General features: G+C 34.4%; 1 protein-coding gene across 1 annotated transcript; it reads right to left on the reverse strand.

The window, feature by feature from the left end:
- Window positions 1-422: 422 nt before the first annotated feature.
- Window positions 423-8,372, reverse strand: LOC136271915 (uncharacterized). The gene has a single exon (XM_066072501.1). It carries the CDS (start codon window positions 8,370-8,372, stop codon window positions 423-425), a length of 7,950 nt encoding a protein of 2,649 aa, XP_065928573.1.
- Between the last annotated feature and the right edge of the window lie 13,984 nt (window positions 8,373-22,356).

The following is a 22,356-nucleotide window of genomic DNA, read 5'->3' on the forward strand; positions in this document are numbered from 1 at the left end:
AATTCTGTTTTTGCGATTTCATATTCTCGCAATTTGATGCAAAACGAAGGAATCGCGAAATTAAGTGCTCGCGTAATATAAGGAATCTACATGCAGTAACTCTTTGATAGAAAGCAATTTTGTCTTTATTCTATTTTGTTTAATGAAAAAACAGATATATTTTGACAATGTTACATAATACTAAATAAATATTCGAAGGAGTGTACTATTAGTTATTGGTTTTTAGACTTTAATTGGGCTTATAAATGTACCATATTAAGTTTGTAAATATTAATTTGGAACATTCAATTTTGTTTTCTTAAATTTTTTTAAGAGACAACTTTTGTTGCTGTATAAGACATACTAATAAATTTTAAACGTTACTGCTAAGCAAGTGATCTATAATAATTACAGGCAACAGATCTGAGTACAACACACACGCATTATGCGTTTCTTTTAATTTTCAACATTAGTGCATCGTGATAACTGTAATACGTTGGTATTTTTTGTACTTTTGCATTAATCGATGATGACAAATATACATGATCAAGAGTAGTGGCACCTTCCGTTGTTTTGAAATCAACTATTTGCTTGAAACCTTTGTCAGTCATAAAAGTCTGAATAGGGCCTGGTGATTGGGCATCCTCATTGAAGTCACCAAGACAAACAAAGTTCTGATTTTGTAGTTTGTAGTATTCTATCAGTTTTTCAAGTTGGAACAAAAAGTGAGTAACACTCAAAGACTGTGGACGATATACAGTTAAAATTACCATGTCTCCTGACATACACTTTACACAGATGCCTTCTAAATTTTTTTCAGGCAGCGAATGAACATGGTTTTCCTGTTCAGATTGGTTAATGTAAACAGCAACACCACCACCCTTTGAAGACTGTAGTTGTAAAACTTGAGCATTGCTGTCATTATACACATCTCCTCTAGCCGATTGATGAAAACTGAAACCATCGATCTCGAATGCACTGACATTTTGTCCAGATTTGATCCAAGTCTCTGTTAGACATATGATATCCGCATTCCAACATCGAGGATCCTTTTTAAGATCTTTGAAATGTTTATTGAGACTCTGAATGTTATGAAGAAATATTGTGAATCCATCTTTGAGAGTATCAAAGTTTGGTAGTACCAATATTGGCATTTCTTTTAAGGCTATTTGGACTTCTGGGTCAGCAAATATCTTTTTCTTGAATAATTCTGGTTTGTTGGTTTCAACAAATAATCCTTTCTTTGAGGTAACTCGGCTTAATGCAACATAGCCTTGCCCCGGGCAAAATGTGCGGTCTAAATTAACAACAGCTTTGTCAACTGTCATTCCTTGTACTTTGTGTGCTGTGCAAGCCCATGACAATCGTAATGGAAACTGGTGTCGTACAACGTTCTTACTTTTTTGTTGTAGTATCTCCTCTTGAACTCTTTCAATCAGAACAGCATTTCCATTTTTGGTTCTTTTTCCAGACTTTTTCCCAACATTATTATTGTCAAATATTACTCCTATTGCAACAACACAGTTGGCTGCATGGTTCTGACCATATACAAAATGAGATACATGTCCCATTACTCCGTTTACAAGGCCGTCATCAACATTACAGTTTCTTGTCAGCATTACCCTTGCTCCATCTCCCATTAACAAAGTGGCTGAAAGACTGCATGTTCCAGGTTTTGTTATTGGCTTATCTCTTAAGAATAGATTATCTGTCGATCTATCTTTAGTAAAGTCTTGGGCGTCAATCTCAACAAGGTCTTTACAGGTTTTTTTAAGCATCTCTAAGTTGTAGTCATTTACTTCATCATTTGTTGAATATACGTGGAGAGCATCGTCTGGACCTTCCCTTATGCATTCGTTCAGGATGGAATTTGTTTCTTCTGACAGTGGTTGTTTTACTACTCTAGTCCGAAGTGAATTTAGCGCTGTTGCAAACGGTATGTCGTCACGTTGTCTCATAATTTCGGTTAACTCAATCATTTTGAAAAGATCAAGCCAATAATCAACTGGGTAAAGTGGATTGTCTTTGTAAAGTCTTTCATCTTTTCGTTGTTTTACTGGAGGGAGCTGGTAAAAATCTCCAACTGCAATAACAGACACTCCACCAAAAGGTTCTTTGCATTTTTTGATTTGCACAAGTCTTTCGTGAACATACAACAGTATTTTTTTATATACCATCGAAATCTCATCAATAATTAGAATTTTGAGATCTCCTAGTTGAACTCTCATTTCACTTAGAGTCTGTTCTCCCAAAGGTTCATAGGGGAAACGCATACATTTCGGTAGTGAAAATAAATGATGAATTGTATTTCCTCCTATGTTGAATGCAGCTGTTCCAGTAAACGCGGTTAATAGCACTGAAACACAGTCAGGACGTGTCACATTTTTTCCAAGAATGCGTGACGCCTCATAGTGTATGGATTTGATAAGTTGGCTCTTGCCTGTTCCTGCACCACCTGTTATGAAAATGTGCAGTGGATCTGGATTTTCTCCAAAGTTTTTCTTTAAACACCACTCTCGAACTAAATAGAAAACCTTCATTTGTGTGTCATTTAAATTTTGCAGGATTTGCAACATCTCGTCTTTGGATTGTGAATTTTGTTGAACTTTGTAAAGTACATCCGAGTTGTTATCAGTTTGCATATCTGGAAGCTCCTCTGTGACATTCAAATCAGCTGGTACATTTCTTAATATAGTGCATTCTTGTCTCATTAACTCTGATTCTGGACAAAGATGTGCCCATGCATCTTCTGGTTCCCCGATGTTTTCGAACGTTTCTTGCGCTTCTACAAGTAAATGTTCATTTTGAGCATAACGTGTTCGGTTTGTGTCAACGATTGATTTGACTGATTGCAGAGCATTCACTCCTCTAATTTTTACATGTCCATTTTCATAAAATATCTGAAACGTATCAAACCCAGGTGGTTTCAATTGACTAACAGTCCAGTATGGCAAGAACAACTGTAAGATAGATTGGTAATACTTCTCAGACATTTTCTCTTCATTAAATCTTGGATATCTGATTACTGCCGGTTTTGTGCGTGTTCTTCTTTGGACAAATCCTTTCGAATCTTGCAGTTCAAAGACATTTTCATTGAAAGTTTTAGGAACCTGGGACTTTGCTAGTACTCTGAATTCTGAACAAAATTCTGCCAGACACATATTCTGAAACGTTGACTTTGATGGTCGATTTTCATATCTTTCTATTATATTTGTCATCCAGATATCTTCTTCATCACCGTCATCGTCAAGACTGCCATGATCTTTTGTCTTTTGTTTTCTTTCAAGCTGAGAGAGAGGTTTAGTCAATCTAGTGGGGTTGTCACCTACAGGTATAAAGACAACTTTTCTCGAACATTCCTTCATTTTTAAGTTACATACACGATAAACAGCTTCTTGTGCGCTTACTTCCCGATGATTCAAATATGCAGACCCAATTTTTTTCAAGGTCGTACGGGCACTTTCATTTCCCTCTTCTGCCTCTATTTTTGTTTGTTTTAACACCATTCCCATTTCTCTCTCAGACTTTGATATGTACGAAATGATGTAAACGATGCAACTAAAAGGATCCAAAACAAACTGAATATCCATATTGGCATCCCAAGCTTTTAAGAGGCATGGATTATATTGATTGATCCAAAGTTCACATGGTTGTCTTCTAAGAACAACTGTTCTTTTCTTCGCTAATCGTCTGTGTGCTTCCTCGTATTCTGGTTGTGTCAAACCTAGATGCTCAAAAATATCTTCCGTTCTGTCTGATTCATTTGCTATTTCTTGCACACTATTCCATACTTGAAGCAATATCTCTTTAGCACTTGAGTGTTCCTGTTTTAAAACATTAACATCATCATCGTTTTCTTCTTCTTGTGGCGAATTGATGAATGTGCATGCAGATGGTGGTCTTGGAAAATTAAACCTACAATCTGTGCCCTTCTTTCGGCATGATTTTGAATGCTTTTTGCTGTGCTGTTGAACAGCCAATACTGTATTCCTGAGCTCCATGTCTTCTTCTTCAGATGGCACTGCACAACTGATATATTTGTCTATGAAATTGCAGACGGCATCCTCTCCGTTTTCATCAAGTTTTGGAGCATTTTCAATCCAATATAAGCAGTGCATATGTGGTGACCCTCGTTGTTGAAATTCAACTCTTTGGAAATAATCTGATACTTTCCCAATTGGTTCCGATGGAGAAAATATCACCTCAGTTTGAAAAAGATGAAATCTGTGCTCAAACATTCTGGCCACTGTTACAGGATTGCTTCTAAGCACCTCATTTTTTTCAGACCAATCCAACTTGCTGGGATCTCTGTTATCATCTTGTTGCCTTAATATTGTTGCAACTGCATCATTCCATCTGTGTTCTGCAGCAGAAAACGAGCAAAACCAAGTCGGTATTCCTAACTGGCGAAGCATAGCAAACAGATCCTTTTGTGCAGCTGACCAATACGCTGGTGTTCCACGTATAGGTTGCATAAATCGCAAAGCCTCGTCGTTTTTCATCAACTTAGAAAGTACTTCAGGATTTTGTACCATTTTTGCCGTCACGTTTTCGTAAGTTCCTAATCTTGTGACCGTTTTCCTAATAGATATCTGTGTTTTCTCTATCACTTGATTCAAATCAGACATAAACTGACTAAAGAAAATATAATTGCTGTCTTTTGCAAATCGGTCGTCAGTACTCATAAGACGATTGTTAAAGTATCTTGACAATGTTATCCTTGTGTCTCTATTGTCATTCCAGGAAAAGTGTCCACTAGGGAAAAGATACGGAAACGTCTTTGCTTCATTGCCTTGTTCTTGTAACATCCTCACTGGATTATTTCCTTCACCCGGGGCAATATTGTAAATGTCATCAAAGTAATGATCAAGGACTTCTTGGGCAATATCCACAGGCTGTAAACAAGTATCTGTTGCAATGGTCTGCGGATCATCATCGTCTGATAATAAGTCATGTTTCCCAGATATTTCATGATCATTTTCAACATTTCCTTCCCAACTTGTGTCAATTGATACATCTTTATACCAGTGGTTGTTCTGTTTCAAAAAATTCAAAGCCTCAAATATGTGTATTGGATCAACAAACTGGTATTCAACATACCCTTTGTAATTTAACTTTCTCTTCAGTTTTACTCTAAGTAACATATCATCATCCGGCTTCATTGGTAACCTGGTAACTTTTTTCAAGTCTGATGGTACACATACGACTGGTCCATGAATATTTTGTTGTCCTCCATGAGGAAGAGCAGATACTTTCATAAATGGAATATGCATAGCAATCAAGTGTTTCTCAAGGCTGTTTAGTTGTTTCAGTTCTTTTGGAATATCCTCCAGTGCCATTTTGTTAATAGCTGCCTCTGCAGGAATATTTCCTGTCAATATTTTCCGATGACAAGTGTAACAAATCCATATCTTTGATTTGATGCAATTTTCAGGACATGAATTTGTGCATTGGTGACTGTATTTATCCTGAATGCACATGTCTGCAACATTTGCTGCTTGCTCATTTTTGGCATAGGTCTTTCGTTCACATCTTTGAACTTGGTTTTGAAACAGTAGTCGATCACAACAACAACACGAATAATCATTTCCTTGCATTGCCTTTGCTTTAAATGCCTTTATAACCTGTTCCTGATTTTCAAAGATAGTTTTTTTAGCAAGTCTTTGACGTTTAACTCTTTCCTTCTTTTCTGTTTTTATAGTTGCAGAAGAGTCATAGAGATCTTTACTAGAAGCCTTTGTCTTTGACCTGAATGTGTCATCAAGTTTATATTTTTTAGCTGCAGCTAAAAGCTTTTTCTCCCGAAATATTTCATTTTCCCTATATCTCTTTGTACTTGAAATATTGACTTCCATTCTGTGTTTTTTATCCATCTTGTACCTTTTGTTGCTATTTGCTTTTACATTTTCTCTGTGTTTATCATCGATTGCGTATTTCTTGATGCTCCTCATTTTGACTTTATTCCTATGTTCTTCATCTGTTGCATATTTCTCGATGCTTCTGTTTTTGACACAATTTCTATGCCTTTCATTCATATCATATTTTTCAACACTTTTCTTTTTGACATATTCCTTATGATCAAAATCCGTGGCATATTTCAGAATACTTTCTTTTTTGACACTGTCTTTATGTTTCTCATCTGTAGAATACTTCATCTTGGGTCTTTTTTTCGTTCTGTTTTGATATTCGATGTCATTTCTATACCTCTCCTTGCTCACCCGTCTTACACTAGCTTGAAATTGCTCATCTTCAGAGTATCTAATATAGGCTGCTTTTAGTTTGTTTTCTCTAAATTCCACGTCTTCGTGGTATCTCTTTCTTTGAGAAATTTTTCGTGTCTCGGCAGCACAAGATGTTCCCTGCATGTCTGATTTTGATTCCCTTTCTTGCTTCATACGTCTGCGGTTTTGGTGTCGTTTTTTATACTCTTGGGGATGTTTGTTTTGTTGCATTGGGGTTAAATCCGATTCCTCTCCAGTTACAGAAAGCACAATATTGTAATGGTTTTGTTGATGATGATTTAGGTAAATTGCTCCAGGTCTGCTTTGCATACCAGTTTCTATTTGACAGACTGAAAACTTTAACCAACATTCTCCAGAATATGTATAAATATCAACATTCAGTAAGTGAGCTGTTGCAAATATTTCAACCTCAGTAGCCCACGTACCTTCTTGTAACATTTGGGTAGAAGAGAGGTAGAGATCAACTGACTGTAAACCATCACGTAAGAACGGTTTGAATAAGTCTTTGTTTTTGATCATGTGAGCACAAACAGCATTACGAATTATATTGTGGTAATCCTCAGAGTTTGTTAGACTGAATGAAATAGCTCTAAAGAAGCAGTTTCCGTCTCCTGAAATCGCCTGTTCATGTCTTGGTTTGCTGATATGTGTCCTATGACACTGGATGTCACTAGAATTGTCAGTGCTGATGTAAGGAATATTTAAGTACTCACATAGCTGTTTTTTCAACTTTGTATCAATTGGAAAATAATCATATTGTACATTGTCACAACCAACCAATAGCAAATCATCGTTTTCATCAGGTGTTTCATCTTTTCTTCCTAGTGACAACTTTTCTTTTTGTGATATACCCTTATCTCCGTCGTCTTCATACCAACAATTTGTGTTCTCCAATGAAATCATCTTGCAGGAAACACTTGTCAAGTTACACTCAACATTTCTTGAATACCCCATAGAGAGAGCAAGATTTTGAAGATGTGAGTACACTTCTTTATAATCTTTAAGTAAAATTCTTGTGCTCTTTCCAGTAACACTACACATTCCATTTAAAGATCTAGAATGGGAGTCAAAAGCAAAAAAGCCACATTCTGTTTTGCCTAAGAGCAGAGTGTTTCCACCAAAACACACAAAACATCCATCATTGTCTGCAAGTGCAATCTGAATTGCATCATCTAAGTGTACTGCATTAAAATCTGCATAGTTTAAATTATCATCAGCCATAATAACAGTTGTGATCGATTCATTTGCATGAAATTTGTAACAGTGATCAAAACACTCAAAACGTTCTGGCAATTCTTCTACAAGTAGGTACCTATCATTAATTGTTGAGCTTCTTTGCAAATATGTGTACAGCTCGTCGCCTGTGATTAAAGCTCTGTCCATGTCAACTGTTTTCCAAAACTTTGCATTCTTTAGTTTGTGATAGGCTAATCCTGCTAAACAATTAGCAACACATTGAGTACCAGAGTTTTCTAGAAACAAAGGATCAGCTTGATGAAATGAACCTTGAACTGAGCAATATTTGTCATTGTCACTTTCATTACCTGATTGTGGTGAACACTGATCTGCATGTCTTTTGTTCAAGTTTCTTTCATTATCTATCTCTGAAATATGTTTCTCATTGTTTTCATGTTCATATCTATTTGTTTTCCGTTCAGTTTCCTTTTTGTTTTCCGTTAAGTAGCCCTCATCTTTTGTTTTCCTGCTGGTCCCTCCATACATAGAGGTTTCCAGCTGCGCCTGACCTGCTGGTCCGGACACGTGCACGGTGTCCGGTCCAGGTGCCCTCGGTGGAGCACAAACCCTTTCTAGGGAGTCAGGGGACGGTGCCTTGTCCTGTTCATGGACAAACAGACGACTTCCCCGAGGAGATGGCAACCTCAGGGCAGGTGAATGCATTTTCACTCGAGGCGAGGCCTGCACCCTGGCCAGGGGTTTTTCCTCTTTAGGTGGAAACCCCATAGAACCAAGCCCCGGAAAATTACCGGGAGGAGCTAAGCATGCTCCATCCTCTGTCCCGCAGGGGACAGAAGATATCGTTACAACTTGTGGTACATCTTCGTCGACAGGTTTCTGTCTTTGCTGCCTTCTTCTTTCTCTATTTCTTTCTCGTCGCTTTCGTTCATTAACTGGTCTTTTTCTTTTTGGCATCTATAAGGAAATATATTTTTTTAAAATTAACCTTCATATTTGCCAAGTATTTTTTAACAACTGAAAATCATTAAAAGAAAGAGGCATTATTATTACGGTAATTGAAATGGGCATAAAGCTGAACACCACTCATATAAAGGCACTGTCCCCCATATGTTTGTCTTTTATCATCACTATCCCTACAACCCCTATATATGCTGCAGACCTACAGGTCTCACCTATGTGGATATACATTTTGCTATTTTATGTTACTCTGTCGAGACGTATTTAAAATTATCAAATTTTCCGCACTTTGTTCAAGTAAATTCTAACATCAAATAATCTAATATTAGTTTTATTCTTGACGATTTTATTTTGTAAATTGGATCATGGGATTTAAGCATTTAACAAACCAATGATGTTATTCTCATTTGTTCAGAAAGGAATGGTTTGTGTCGAGAAATTTTAGTGACGTAGCTCTAGCGAATTTCATTAAAAAAATTGTTTGCAATTAAGACTTAGTTTAAGGTAAAATTGTTGATGAATTATTTACAAACAGAATATGTAAATAAAACTAAACAACTGAAAAGCTGTCAATTTGACAGCAAACCGGGTTTTCTTTTATGTGAGCTGTATCCATAATCCATGTCAAAATTGTCCGCAATATATGTAATGGAAAAAATATAAAAAATAAGCACAAATTTCAAATAAACAGTAACTGTTTTACCACTGCATAAGTGGAATTACTGTGGTTTCATTAATTTTCAAGGGTATCAATTTTCAAGGATAAAGTGAAAATCACAGTCTCAAGAATACATAAATTTGTGGCCAATGACCCTATCAATACAAAATGTTGATAGAAATTGCACTTCAATGAACACTTAATTTTGTGGATCAAATTAATAACGAAATCCACGAAAATTGGTATTCAATGAATATTGATGAAACCACAGTAATATAACAAATATAATGGATTAATACTAGCACTTTAGTTATTACCTATAGAAATAAGAGATGCAAATGGGCAACATTGCTCATTTAAGAAACAAGAGACATTAGAAAATCAGCTTAATGAAGTTATAATCAAAATATTGGGACAATGAATAAAATAAATCCTGTATTTAAAGATTTTTAAAATGTTTCCTAGATATTCTTATGTTGAGCCACTTTCAGAACAGTATAATTTCATACAGTCATTCGATGCATATCTTTTACAATTTTATGTCATGCTATGGTATCAGCTTTTAATGATATGCTACGAGGTTTCAATGCAATGCGATTTGTGTGCTATGCTATGAAGAACAAGATGTAATTATAATCGGGGAGATTATAAAGTCTCCCAAACGAACGAGGCCATCATTGGTAGATGGGTCAAACTTTACAGACAAAAAGATTTAGAACTTGATTATTTTTATTTCTGAAGTTTCATGATGTTCCCCAGGACCCAAGGAACAAGAATAAATATATATAAAAGGGGCTGAGTTAGTAGCCGTTTTCAAGATATTTGGGCACTTCCTGTTTGGGGGGGGGGGGGTCAGGACCACCCCCCGGGGCCAATGACCTACATACCATTTGATGCCCCTTAAACCGAGGAACAAATATATATATATGGTTTAGGGGTTGGGATCTTAACCGTTTTTAAGATATTTGGTCACTTCCTGTTTGAGGGGAGTCAGGACCAACCCTGGGGCCAATAACCTACATACCATTTGATGCCCCTTGACACATGAAACAAGAATATATATGGTTTAGGGGTGGGGATCTTAACTTTTTTCAAGTTATTTGTGCACTTCCTGTTTGAGGGGGGGTCAGGACCATCCCCGGGGCCCATGACCTACTTACCATGTGATTCATCTTACCAATAGGTCCAAGAATGTATGTGGTTTAGGGGTGGGGATCTCGGCCGTTTTCAAGATATTTGGGCTCTTCCCGTTTTGGGGGGGGAGGAGGGGGGTAAGGACCGCCCTCGGAGCCCATGACCTACATACAATTTGATTCCCCTTGACACAAGGAACTAAAATATATATGGTTTAGAGGTGGGGATCTTAGCCGTTTTCAAGATATTTGGGCACTTCCTGTTTTTGGGGGGCAGGACCACCCCCGTGGAGCCATGACCTACATACCATTTGATTCCCCTTGACACAAGGAAATAGAATATATATGGTTTAAGGGTGGGGATCTCGACCGTTTTCAAGATATTTGGGCACTTCCTGTTTGAGGGGGGTCAGGACCACCCCCAAGGGCCCATGATCTACATAACATTTGATTCCCCTTAAGACATGGAACAAGAATATACCGGTATATGGTTTAAAGCTCAGAATTCTAACAGTTTTTGAGATATATGGTCATTTCCAATTTTAGGGGGAGGGTGGGGGGGGGGGGGGTGGGGATGACCCCAGGGGTCAGGTCTAATAAACCCTATATATTGCATGTAACAGTCAATATATGATTCTGAAAACCCTATATAATTACCTTTGTCCATTTTCAAGTTATAACCATTTACAATAGAGTCTACAATTTTTCCCATAAGGTCCAATGTTAGACCCCCAACGTTTTGACCCCCCAGAAAAGTGGTTGGCCAACCCCGATTTAGAAAAATCAAACCAGATTGCACATCTATATAGCCAGGCCTATCGTATCCAAGAGTTTTGTACAATTCTGTTCAGCCATCTCTGAGAAATGTGACAGAAAAGTTCAGGTAGCAAGGGACAGTTTCGGATAAAGTACTACTTTACATGTAGAAAAGTATACAATATGTCAAAAAACTCAAGTTTTTGCTCCTTCCTATCCAAAAATGATATTTTAGATGTATTTACAGAATTGAAAAAGCCATCCCCTCTTCCCAATGGATTCCATTACCATTACATGTAGGATATGTAGATGTATATTTGACTTTGAAATAACATTTGCTATGATAATCACTCTTGAAATGAACAAACAACATATTTTTACCCTTTTATTGTATATGGACATCAAAAATGTAGAAAAACATGTAAAATTTGAACATTTTTCATGGAATTCTCATCCACCCGCAGGTACCTGGGTGTGTTTGAATTTCATTTTAATTAAAACCACACATCACACTTGTAGGTCTTACTAATGTAACAAAATTAAAAGGAGACTAGAAACCAGAATATATAAGATATCCACTAAATATGATTATAGGCTTATTTTTTCATGAAAACAAGAAATCACATGTAAGGCGACATGTCTTTTTGTGAATGAAAATGCTACAAATCATCTTTTTACCAAAAAAGATCAATTTTCAATATCAGTGATGGTTGTTTTCAAATATGTGTAAGGAATGACTCAAGGAAATTGCCACAAGTTTCATAATATTAGGTTAAAGTGTTCAAACTAATGCTTCTTGTGAAAATCAAAAGATAGGGGGAGGGTATACATGTAAAGGTATTTAAAAGTGATGTGATGCTTTTATCATGATAATATCAAGTAGATGTATGTATTATTGAATAAGGTTTCTTATTTATGGAGGTTGAACAACAAATTGACCTCTAAAAGATTGGGCAAAGATGCTTTATTTATAGAGAACCCTTTGAATCTGTGTTAAATAAAAGAAAGTGGAAATGATTGGTTCACTTAAATGGCCATATTTTTCTTAAACCTCAATGGAATTGGCAAAATGTGGTGTACTTTTTCTCAGAATAGCATAAACTTTTTAATTTGAAGACAAGATGACTTTTCAGAGACTGTTAGTGTATGTTAAAGGTAGCAAGGGACAGTTTCCGATAAAGTACCCGTCAATATTTTTGTAAAATTGAGAGTTGCTGTATTTGAAGGCTTATGATTTTTAATGATTATCATTAGTTAGAGGGGTGTCTGTTGTTGAAATTGATATGCAATATGTAGGCCCCCATATGTTAGGTACATGAGAATCGGAAGTAAAATGCAAAACCTGCGGCTATGACTGTTGTGTTGACCTTACACAATGAAATTACAAATTACAGACGTGAGGTAAAATAACACGAAAAGTAGGTGGATGGGTCATTGTAAACTATACACCAGTAAGTTTCTGACATGTGATAGTGCAACATATACGCAAAAGAGTTCTGAACATTTTGAAGTAAAATTATTAGAAGTCAGATTTAAGCACTAATCTGCAATGAGAACATTTATTATTTTAGATAAAAATATTTAATACCGGGTTTTAATAATTTTGAATGCTATGACGTATGAGATTGTATTGAGTTTGTATGCTGTGGTATGAAATTCTGAATCAGGGTTGGCCGGGAAATACCACTGCTGGGAATTACCGGTGGTAAATACCTGTATTTCCTGTCCCGGTCAATACTACTGTTTTTCACTAATCTGGGAAATACTGGGAAATACAAATTTATAATCTTTATTTCTTTAATTTTTTCAATGCAAAACATATGATTATGATAAAAGATATTAACAATAAGCATCAAAAACCAATTTATCCTAGCTACTTTCCCATTTCACTGCCAGTTTATGAATCTTAAATTCACCAATCACCTATTCCCAAAGACTTCTATAGCTGCTAAAGAACAAATTTTAGTCCAGCTTTTTGAACTTCAAGTTTTCTTTTTTACAGATTTATAATTCAAAGCACAAAATAATCTGTTATAATTACTGTAGGTGTTACAAATAACAATTAATAATCACACATGTTGTTTTAATAAATGACACTTGACAGTGTTGTGCTCCTGTTTTGGGCAGATATATACTATAAGTGGGGCTGATTGGCTTCTTCTTAGGTGTGTTGCATACTGAGGTAGTGACACAGTCACACTTTATTTTTCACAATTTTTTTGCACCATTTTCACATTCACCAAATAACCAGAAAATAGAACTTTTGATATCATGTTTATGATAACTGTATAGATTCACCTATAACTGACTAGTCTTAAAAACAAAACAACAATGTTGTCAATGATTGAACCATGTTTGGAGTATTCATAAGAAGATAACCAATGCATTACTGGGCAGTCAAAACTTGTTAAAATCAAAGAACATTATAAAATGTCAAAAAGCTGACAAGGTGTACTATTGTCTACATCCCTACAGATTTGATTAAGACTAATGTATAAGTTTGAAGTACTATAATATGTAGTTGTACTTTATTTCCCAGTATTTCCCGGGAAATACCAGTAATTCCCGGGAATTACCAGTATTTCCCACCGTCCTGGGAAATATGAGTATTTCCCGCTTTTTTGCCAACCCTGATTCTGATGCCATGGTATGAGATTTTTATGATATGTTATGAGATTTCAATGCCATGCTATGCTAGGGTGTATGTTGTAAACGATATGCTTGAACTGACTGTAGTTATATACTGTACATGCAGTTATTGTAAACATACAATAATGTTCCTGTATATTCATTTGCCCTTTCCCAATTATTGTAATTGTGTTAGTGCCAATGAAATCTGTATATTTGTATTTGTATAACATATTGAGCATTGGCATTCTCAAAAAGATCTTAAACGTCTATTCAAATAAATATAAACCTATATCAAACTTTGAACCCTTTGTGTGTCCGAAGCTTAAGAATTATCCAGGTCCAGTCTTTAAACTGAGAATCAACAAATGTCAATACTGCCAGTGGTGGAAAAACATAGATTTAGAACCAAAAAACAGTAGCATTCCATGTGGCCTTTTTGCGCATATTTCAAAGCACATATTTTTATATACATGCATGTATTAAATTATGTAGTAGGGGTTTCTGATAATCGTAATTAACAATTTCAACTTAAAAATGAAAGATTTTTGAAATTTAGTACAATCAACCCGTACAACAAAAAGTTTTCATGCATTTACCATCAAATTATTAAGCTATTTTGATTTTAGGGAAAAATAATCTTCCAGTGCAGCAACTTTCACAATTGCCTTTGCTTACTAGAAATAACCTTAGCTACCAAAATGTAACATATAAGAGAAATTACAACTTTTAGGAAATTGTATATTCTTTTTCAATAGGAAAAAAAAAGTTTAGATGCTTATCACAAATCATGCAGTGTTGCAATAAATTAACTGCAAGTCAAGTTTACTATTATGGCCAAGTTAAAAGATATATTCAATCATCTTTAAGAATTGCAAACCTTTTTTTTTTCATTTCCGAGGATAATATGAGAAAGTCTTTTAGGTAATGTAATCACTGGAAATTGTATATTCTTTTTCAATAGCAAAAAAAAAGTTTACACCCTTATCACAAATCATGCAGTGTTGCAATAATTTAACTGCAAGTCAAGTTTACTGTTATGGCCAAGTTAAAAGATATATTCAATCATCTTGAAGAATTGCAAACCTTTTCTTTCATTGCTGGGGATAATATGGGAATGTCTTTTAAGTAATGTAATCACTGGAAGTGGCTTCTTTCATCGATCAATGTAAAACACATGCTTGAAAACTAATCATTCACCGGACTTTAAAAAAGTGTTTGTATACCTCTAATTCAAAGTCACGCATTAATTTCAAACTCGACAAGATGTTTGCGAATTAGTAGACCGGCAGTTTATAATTTGAGCTTTTCTGGCCTAATAGTTTATGAGAAGAAGATTTTTAAAGATTTTCTCTATATATTCCTATGTAAAAAATCATTCCCCTATTGTGGCCCCATCCTATCCTCGAGGACCATGATTTGAAAGAACTTGAATCTACACTATCTGAGGATGCTTCCACTCAAATTTGAGCTTTCATGGCCTAATAGTTTTTGAGAAGAAGATTTTCTCTATATATTCCTATGTAAAACTTGATCCCCCAATTGTGGCCCCACCCTACCCCGGGGACCATGATTTGAACAAATTTGAATCCACACTACCTGTGGATGCTCCCATTTTAATTTGAGTTGGTTGAAATCTGCCCAGTGGTTCTTGAGAAGACGAAAATGTGAAAAGTTAACGACGACAACGACAGACAACAGACAAATTGTGATCAGAAAAGCTCACTTGAGCCTTTGGCTCAGGTGAGCTAATAAAAGCTTGAATGATTCATCAAAATACTTATAAACTTGTTTGCAGGAATGTGTAGCTAAGTCAACAATTCAATTTGACAATGAAACTTGAATTTCCAAATCAAGTCAGGCCTAAAAAAAAAAATCGTTTGTTTCCGCTTTCCCGACCGACCCTAGCTTTTACCCCCCGACTCAAAAATTTTCCTAAAGGATTTCTGATGGAAAATCGTTTATTTTTGTTTTCATCTGATTTGGAAAAAAAAATACTCAAAATTTTGGTCACAAAAACGCTTGAAGCAGTTACTCTTCTCAAATCAGTGTAACTCAAACGTTTTGTTTCAAAATCAATAATGGCTGTATGTTTTCATGAGTTGTAGATTTTAATAATGCTCTCATCGTTGGCATAGGAAGTATCTGATATATAATATCATTTTTGTATTTTCTTAAGACCAGCTTAATAGTCAGGAATGATATTAAAAGTATTTCTCATTTTATACCATTCAGCACTGTCAGTTTCTAACCAGCATGTATGGATACTACAATATTAAAGGAAAAAAAAATATTTGAAAAATTTAAAAAAAAATTCAGACCAACCACCCCTACTTTCTTTCAGGATGAAAGCGGAAAGAACTATTTTTTTTTGTTAGGCCTCATCACCATGTCCTTTTAAGCAAACCATATTTGAGATATTAAAATCAGTGGACTGTTACCACCACCTAATACTGAAAAAAAATGTTTCACACAAAAAACACAATTTCCTTAGATACACCGACTGTCAATCAGACCATTTTAGATGCAGCATCACACACGTACTTATAAGCATATCATTTTAAAATATATTTTGGGCAATGAAAGTAATATATGTGCGGCAAATTTTGTCATAGATTTACTTTTTTCCTTAATTCTGTGTAAATATTCTACTGAAATGACCAAAAAAATATGATGTACAACCTGATTGCTTGATTGATTGCTTAAAAACAAAACAGGCCACCACAAACTAATTGACTTGGGTTTAGATCAATCATTCCTAAAACTTTGGAGGATCCTGATTCAGCCGATCTTGATTTAGTCAATGGGCTTATGTCTAAGTTTCACACAAGTCTATTACACCTGCGTTAGTCAAATTGTTAGAAGCTTGCACAAAAATAAATCTCAGTTGGGGTGTTAAATATCTCACCCTCCCACCATTTATTTACAATTACAATATTAGTATAAATATGTATTCACATGCTTATCATGAGCTCAGTTAATTCACTAAAACTCAATGTATCTATTAAGTTTGCACAGTTGTTTTGCAAAGATAGTCATAATCATGATAAATAAAAATATCAATCATTAAAACTTTACGACTATACTAGTGTTTCAATCCGGGAGTGATTAATCTTATCATCGATCAGTAATACCGGTATTCTAAAATTACTTTTTAAATTGATAAATATTTTTTCCCATGTCAACATTTCAGATGTTTTCTCCCTCTCCCATTAAAATCAGCTTCAAATCATGTAATAATGTCAAAGTCATGAAAATGTTTTCAATGCTTATCACAGGACTCATGGAAAACCATTTATAAATGTTTCTTGAAGACTCATATAACAACATAGACTTTTAAATTAAAATCAATATTATCTGGATATCTATATTTTAAACACTTTGATTTTCCATTGAATTTTATTATGGTCAATTTTATATTTGTATTATTCATCTTAAATTATTCAAAAAAGTATCCATCTGAAATAAAATGATGAGATTTGTGATATTGATCTTGAAAACTAAAATGGCAGGTCAAGCCATTCAAAAAAATTTTTTTTAATAAAAAACAAAATCCACCCACCAACCCATTCCTTTTGGGGGGTGAAACAGGATTAAATATAAGTATCTTTTTTTTCAGTGTCTTACTTAGTTATTTATGACTATTTTGTGATCATTTATATAAAACAATATCAAATGAATGATATTAAACAACTACATATATCTTTCAAACCCATGCTAACTAGAACATGTAATTACTTTTGAAAAGATGTATTTAAAAAATCCATATTCATATTGTAAAAAATAAGGAAATTGTTTATACTTTGATGGAACCTTATAAATAAAGAATGCAACGGGGATATGTGTGTTGAATTATAACTCTCTTTAAACAAAGTATATAAAATGATGGACATGTACAAAATAATCATGGTACTAATGACTAGATGACTTTCACAATGGTCCAAATCACTAGCTTTGTGATATAACTTACATGTTTATATAATACAATACTGGCGTGTGACCAGTTCTCGCTGAGTACCATTTCTTGCCAATACATTGTGACGTCATTTTTCATCTAAATTTTTATGTGTTGATAAAATGACGTCACAATGTACTGGCGAGAAAAGGTACTCGGTGAGAAATGGTCGCACACTGCCAGTACCTGAATTGACCCTTTCACAGTATAAACTGTGGTACTGCTCTTTTGCAGGACAAAATGACATAGTTTGAAATATGACGCGACATCAATTGTTTAAATTACGTCATTTAATTTTCTACATACTAAAACTTCAGACAAGTATATCAATTTGCCCCTGCAAGAGAGCAGTACAAGAGTTAATAACTGTTATGGCAAAAGGGTCAATAAATATGTGTGTATATGGGAAAAAATATGAATAACGTGCAAGTTATATCATAACATTTACACCTCTTTACTGGCTATGCATTTTATATTATAATAAATGCTGTGTTAATTACAATAGCGTGTAAAATAGATACTTGGACAGTGAAGGAGAACAATAACATTGCCAGTGTCTAAATAGTCAGTAAAGCAAAATCGAGTTGTCGGACTTTGAATTTAACCAGAGATAATTCCGATTTTCGATGTAACAATCACCTTTAAAGTATCGAATACAAGAACAAAGGACACACAACAACTAAATAACATATCAAAATATAATTTTGTTCACTAGGACCCCTACACGACTTCCACGTGATAACGTTAAAGGAATTCTGAAAATGGGTCAATACATGTACTGTTTCACAATGGCGGCTTTGCCGAGCTGATGCCAGATTGCAATACAAAATTAATGTTTTTATTCCCAAAATTAAACTTACACTGTTTACCGAGTCCGAGAGATCAATATAACTTAACACTTTAAATAGCTTGTACTTCTTATGCTGTTAAATATCTTTAGGCGTTGTAACGCTGATTTGCTTGCAGCAAGTTCCAATATCTCGTAACTGCGTAGTTCATGTACCATCCGCTGTTCTAATTATTCACCTCGCTGAACCCAACTGATTAACTTGTACGATAAAATTTCGTAAAGAGAATCTAATCATCTAATTTGTGTATATTATATTGTGTAATATTCTGACGGCTTCGCGCGATTTTTGCAATGAAATTATTTTTTTTTTCAATCTACATTGATTTCTTAATTATGTTTATAGGAATAACTACGTGCATTAATTAAGGTTTCCGGTCAATTTTTCATTTGATACGTCGATCAATAGAAACATTATTAAATTCATTTCTTAAATGTTTGAATGGCCTGCCGATCATCACAATCGAAACAGGGACCATTAAACACAATTTTCATGGTGAGAATGACGATACTACATTAACAATAAAAGATAGATAACTCCCCATTGTCGTCTTTGATTTTCTTTTCACAATACGTTAGAGTTATCTTTCGTAAACTAAATTCTTCTGATCACTAGTAAAAGGTACCGGGAAATATGTAAAGTAATACGTTTCTTATTGTATTCTAATGCACCGATGTTGTTCAAGATTTTCAAACATTTAGTATTTCAGCATATTGATAAAAAAATAAAATAAATAAGCATCTAAAGGAGATCCGATTGATCGATGAAAGAGAAATTTCTATGATATCTTCATTGACACATTATAATTAACTTTCAATCGAAAAAAAACACAGGAGCAAAATCAGAATACCTCGATCGCGCAATTTTTCAAAGTTATCACCCGCGTCTGCTGCAATACAAAATCCCCGTATACATCACATTGAAACCTGATAAACTACATGTACAAGGGCGTTTCAAGAGAAAAATTGTTCATACTGTTGAATGCACATCATTTTAACCCTGATGTATTTATATATATTTTGTAATCAAACAAAATGTGAATCGAGGATCTCATTTCAAACACATTTGGTTCAATAAGCGTTTACAAATTATGAACCGTTCTCGAGATATCTGAAAAAAGATCGCTTTAGGGGCCAACCCTATAACTCCTTTTAGGGACCGGATAACAAAGAAAGTATAGTTCCATATCGTTAACCACAATATTTATAGCATCTTTTGTTCAATACCGCATTTCAAATTTTTTCTCCATTTTGAGGTATCGACGATCAAAATTTTGGACTTCTGGCCCCTGAAAATCCCTTATTACGTAACATAGGAGCAAACACTTATCATGTATACATAACTAATGTTACGATGAACATAATTGTTTCTATAACATATTAAAAAATATTTCACAGTTTAAAGTTATTATTAAAAGACTTTAGAGCCCTCTCAGCCCCTAATTTGAAGAGCCAGCCCCTTTTTCTTGATCTCAAATAAAAGCTCTTGATTTAATTAAGTTTTTTTGTTCTACATGTTTTAACAAAATACTTTCGGGAAAAGAGATATTTAAAGTAAACCAACAAAAATCACGACGCCTTTGGAATCTTCATTTTCGAGCTCGGGCGAGCTTCGGCGCTTTTTGAGATAAAGATGATTAAAGACCATTAGACACTATTTCAGTCTTTCGTCTATCAGCCCTGAAAAGTTCAACATCATATCTTAAATGGTAAAAGAGGAGTTCTCGGTACAAAATACCCCTATAAAAACTGTTAAATCCACGATATCTCAAGACAGGAAGTGACGTCATCAACAAAAAAAAATTTCCAACAAGGTTCAGATCAATAGCTATCAGAACTAAAAATTTGACGTAAATCAGTTGAGCCGTTTCCGAGATATCGCGTGCACAAAATCGGTAAGAAAAAAAAAAATAATAATAATAATAGGGAAAAAGAAACCTAAGAAAAACAATAAGGTCTTCCGTTGGAAACGGAAGACCTTAATAATAGGGAAAAAGAAACAAAGCAAAAACAATAAGGTCTTCCGTTGGAAACGGAAGACCTTAATAAAAACCTTACAATCACTAGAAGGTCTTCCGTTGTAACGGAAGACCTTAAAAAACCTTACAATCACTATAAGGTCTTCCGTTGGAAACGGAAGACCTTAATAAGAAACATTACAATCACTATAAGGTCTTCCGTTGGAAACGGAAGACCTTAATAAAACATCAGAATAACAATAGGTCTTTTCGACCGAAAGTCGAAAAGCCCTAATAAAACATCAGAATAACAATAGGTCTTTTCGACCGAAAGTCGAAAAGCCCTAATAAAACAGAACAAAAACAATAGGTCTTTTCGACCGAAAGTCGAAAAGCCCTAATAATAATAATAAAAAAAGACAAAAACAATAGGTCTTTTCGACCGAAAGTCGAAAAGCCCTAAAAAGACAAAAACAATAGGTCTTTTCGACCGAAAGTCGAAAAGCCCTAATAATAAAACATCAGAATAACAATAGGTCTTTTCGACCGAAAGTCGAAAAGCCCTAATAACTAGACCTATTTTTGTCTCCAACAAAAAGGAAGGGCTTTTCGACAGCCCTTAAAACCCCTTATTCAAATTTATCATATTTTCTCTAAGAATCTGTATATTAAAAATTAGGAAAGTCTCATGAGCATAGACCCACATGTTACCATTTAAGAAATTAAACGCCCAAAGAAAGACAACTTCAGAATTTTTTATCCAGCTATATCCTTTGTTACCTGAAATAAAACTTCTAAAAATTCATATATAAGAAAGTACTCATTTAAGATTCAAGAGTTTTGGTATGCCAAAAGCTCTAATGCTAATCATTCATTGAGCAAAGCGAGATAACTCTTGAATTTTAATTTTTTTAAATGTGATAAAGTTATTATTTTCAGGCCCTTAAAACCCTAAAAGGAGTCAAAAGGTGGCCCTTTGGACCATAATTTTTAAATTGTACTCTTTATTCTAAACTAATATCTGAAAAGAGTTTGAAAATTGGATGAGTAATAAAAAAGTTATAGCTAAAGGGCTGTTTTTAATACTGACCCCTTCAGGTCCCTTATTTTTCGGATTTTTTTTCCTCATACCTTTTCAGGTCTGCGCATTTAGTCCCTCATTACAAGTACAAAATATAAAAATATTCGCTTAAAAACTGTTTGAGAAAACGTTACATGCGTGAATTCAATTTAACATAGAAACTCCCATAGACAATTTTCATCGGCTCATAAAACCGGAAGTACTCAACACTATTCAACGAAACTTGGAATATATCTTAATTACGTCTATTAACACAATATCTATCCTAATCATTTATTGAGCAAAGAGAGATAACTCTTGAAATTGAATTGTGATAAAGTTATCATTTTCAGACCCTTAAAACCCCTATAAGGAGTCAAAAAGTTGCCCCTCGGACCATAATTTTTAAATTGTACTCTTTATTCTGAACTATAAACCGAAATTATTTTGAAAATTAGATGAATAATAAAAAAGATACAGCTAAAGGGCTGTTTTTAATACTGATCCCTACAGATCCCTTATTTTTCAGAAGTTCTTTTCCAGGACCTTTTCCGGTCTGTGTATTAGGTCCCTTATTGCAAATACCAAATATAAAAATATTTGCTTGATAACTGTTTGAGAAAACGTTACACGCGTGAATTCAATTTAACATAGAAACTCCCATAGACAATTTTCATCGGCTCATAAAACCGGAAGTACTCAATATTTTTCAATGAAACTTTGACTATATATTTATTACTTCTATCCTATTTATATTCAGGCGTCAAATAATTTTTTCATGGTCATTTGAAATTTTTTTGTTTTTTCATCCCCCCTTATTTAAAATTTAGGACTAAATATCTCAAAAACGGTAAGAGATAGAAAGTTGTCTGCGCTTTCAATTTTGTACAACTATTTATGATAAAGGTAATTCTAAAATTTGAATGCTCTACATTAAAGAATAAACAAAGAATTGAGTTTCAAACAGTTTTTGCAATTTTCCTTGT

This window comes from Magallana gigas, chromosome 9, assembly GCF_963853765.1.
Source record: "Magallana gigas chromosome 9, xbMagGiga1.1, whole genome shotgun sequence".
In the NCBI taxonomy this organism is placed as follows: Eukaryota; Metazoa; Mollusca; class Bivalvia; order Ostreida; family Ostreidae; genus Magallana; species Magallana gigas.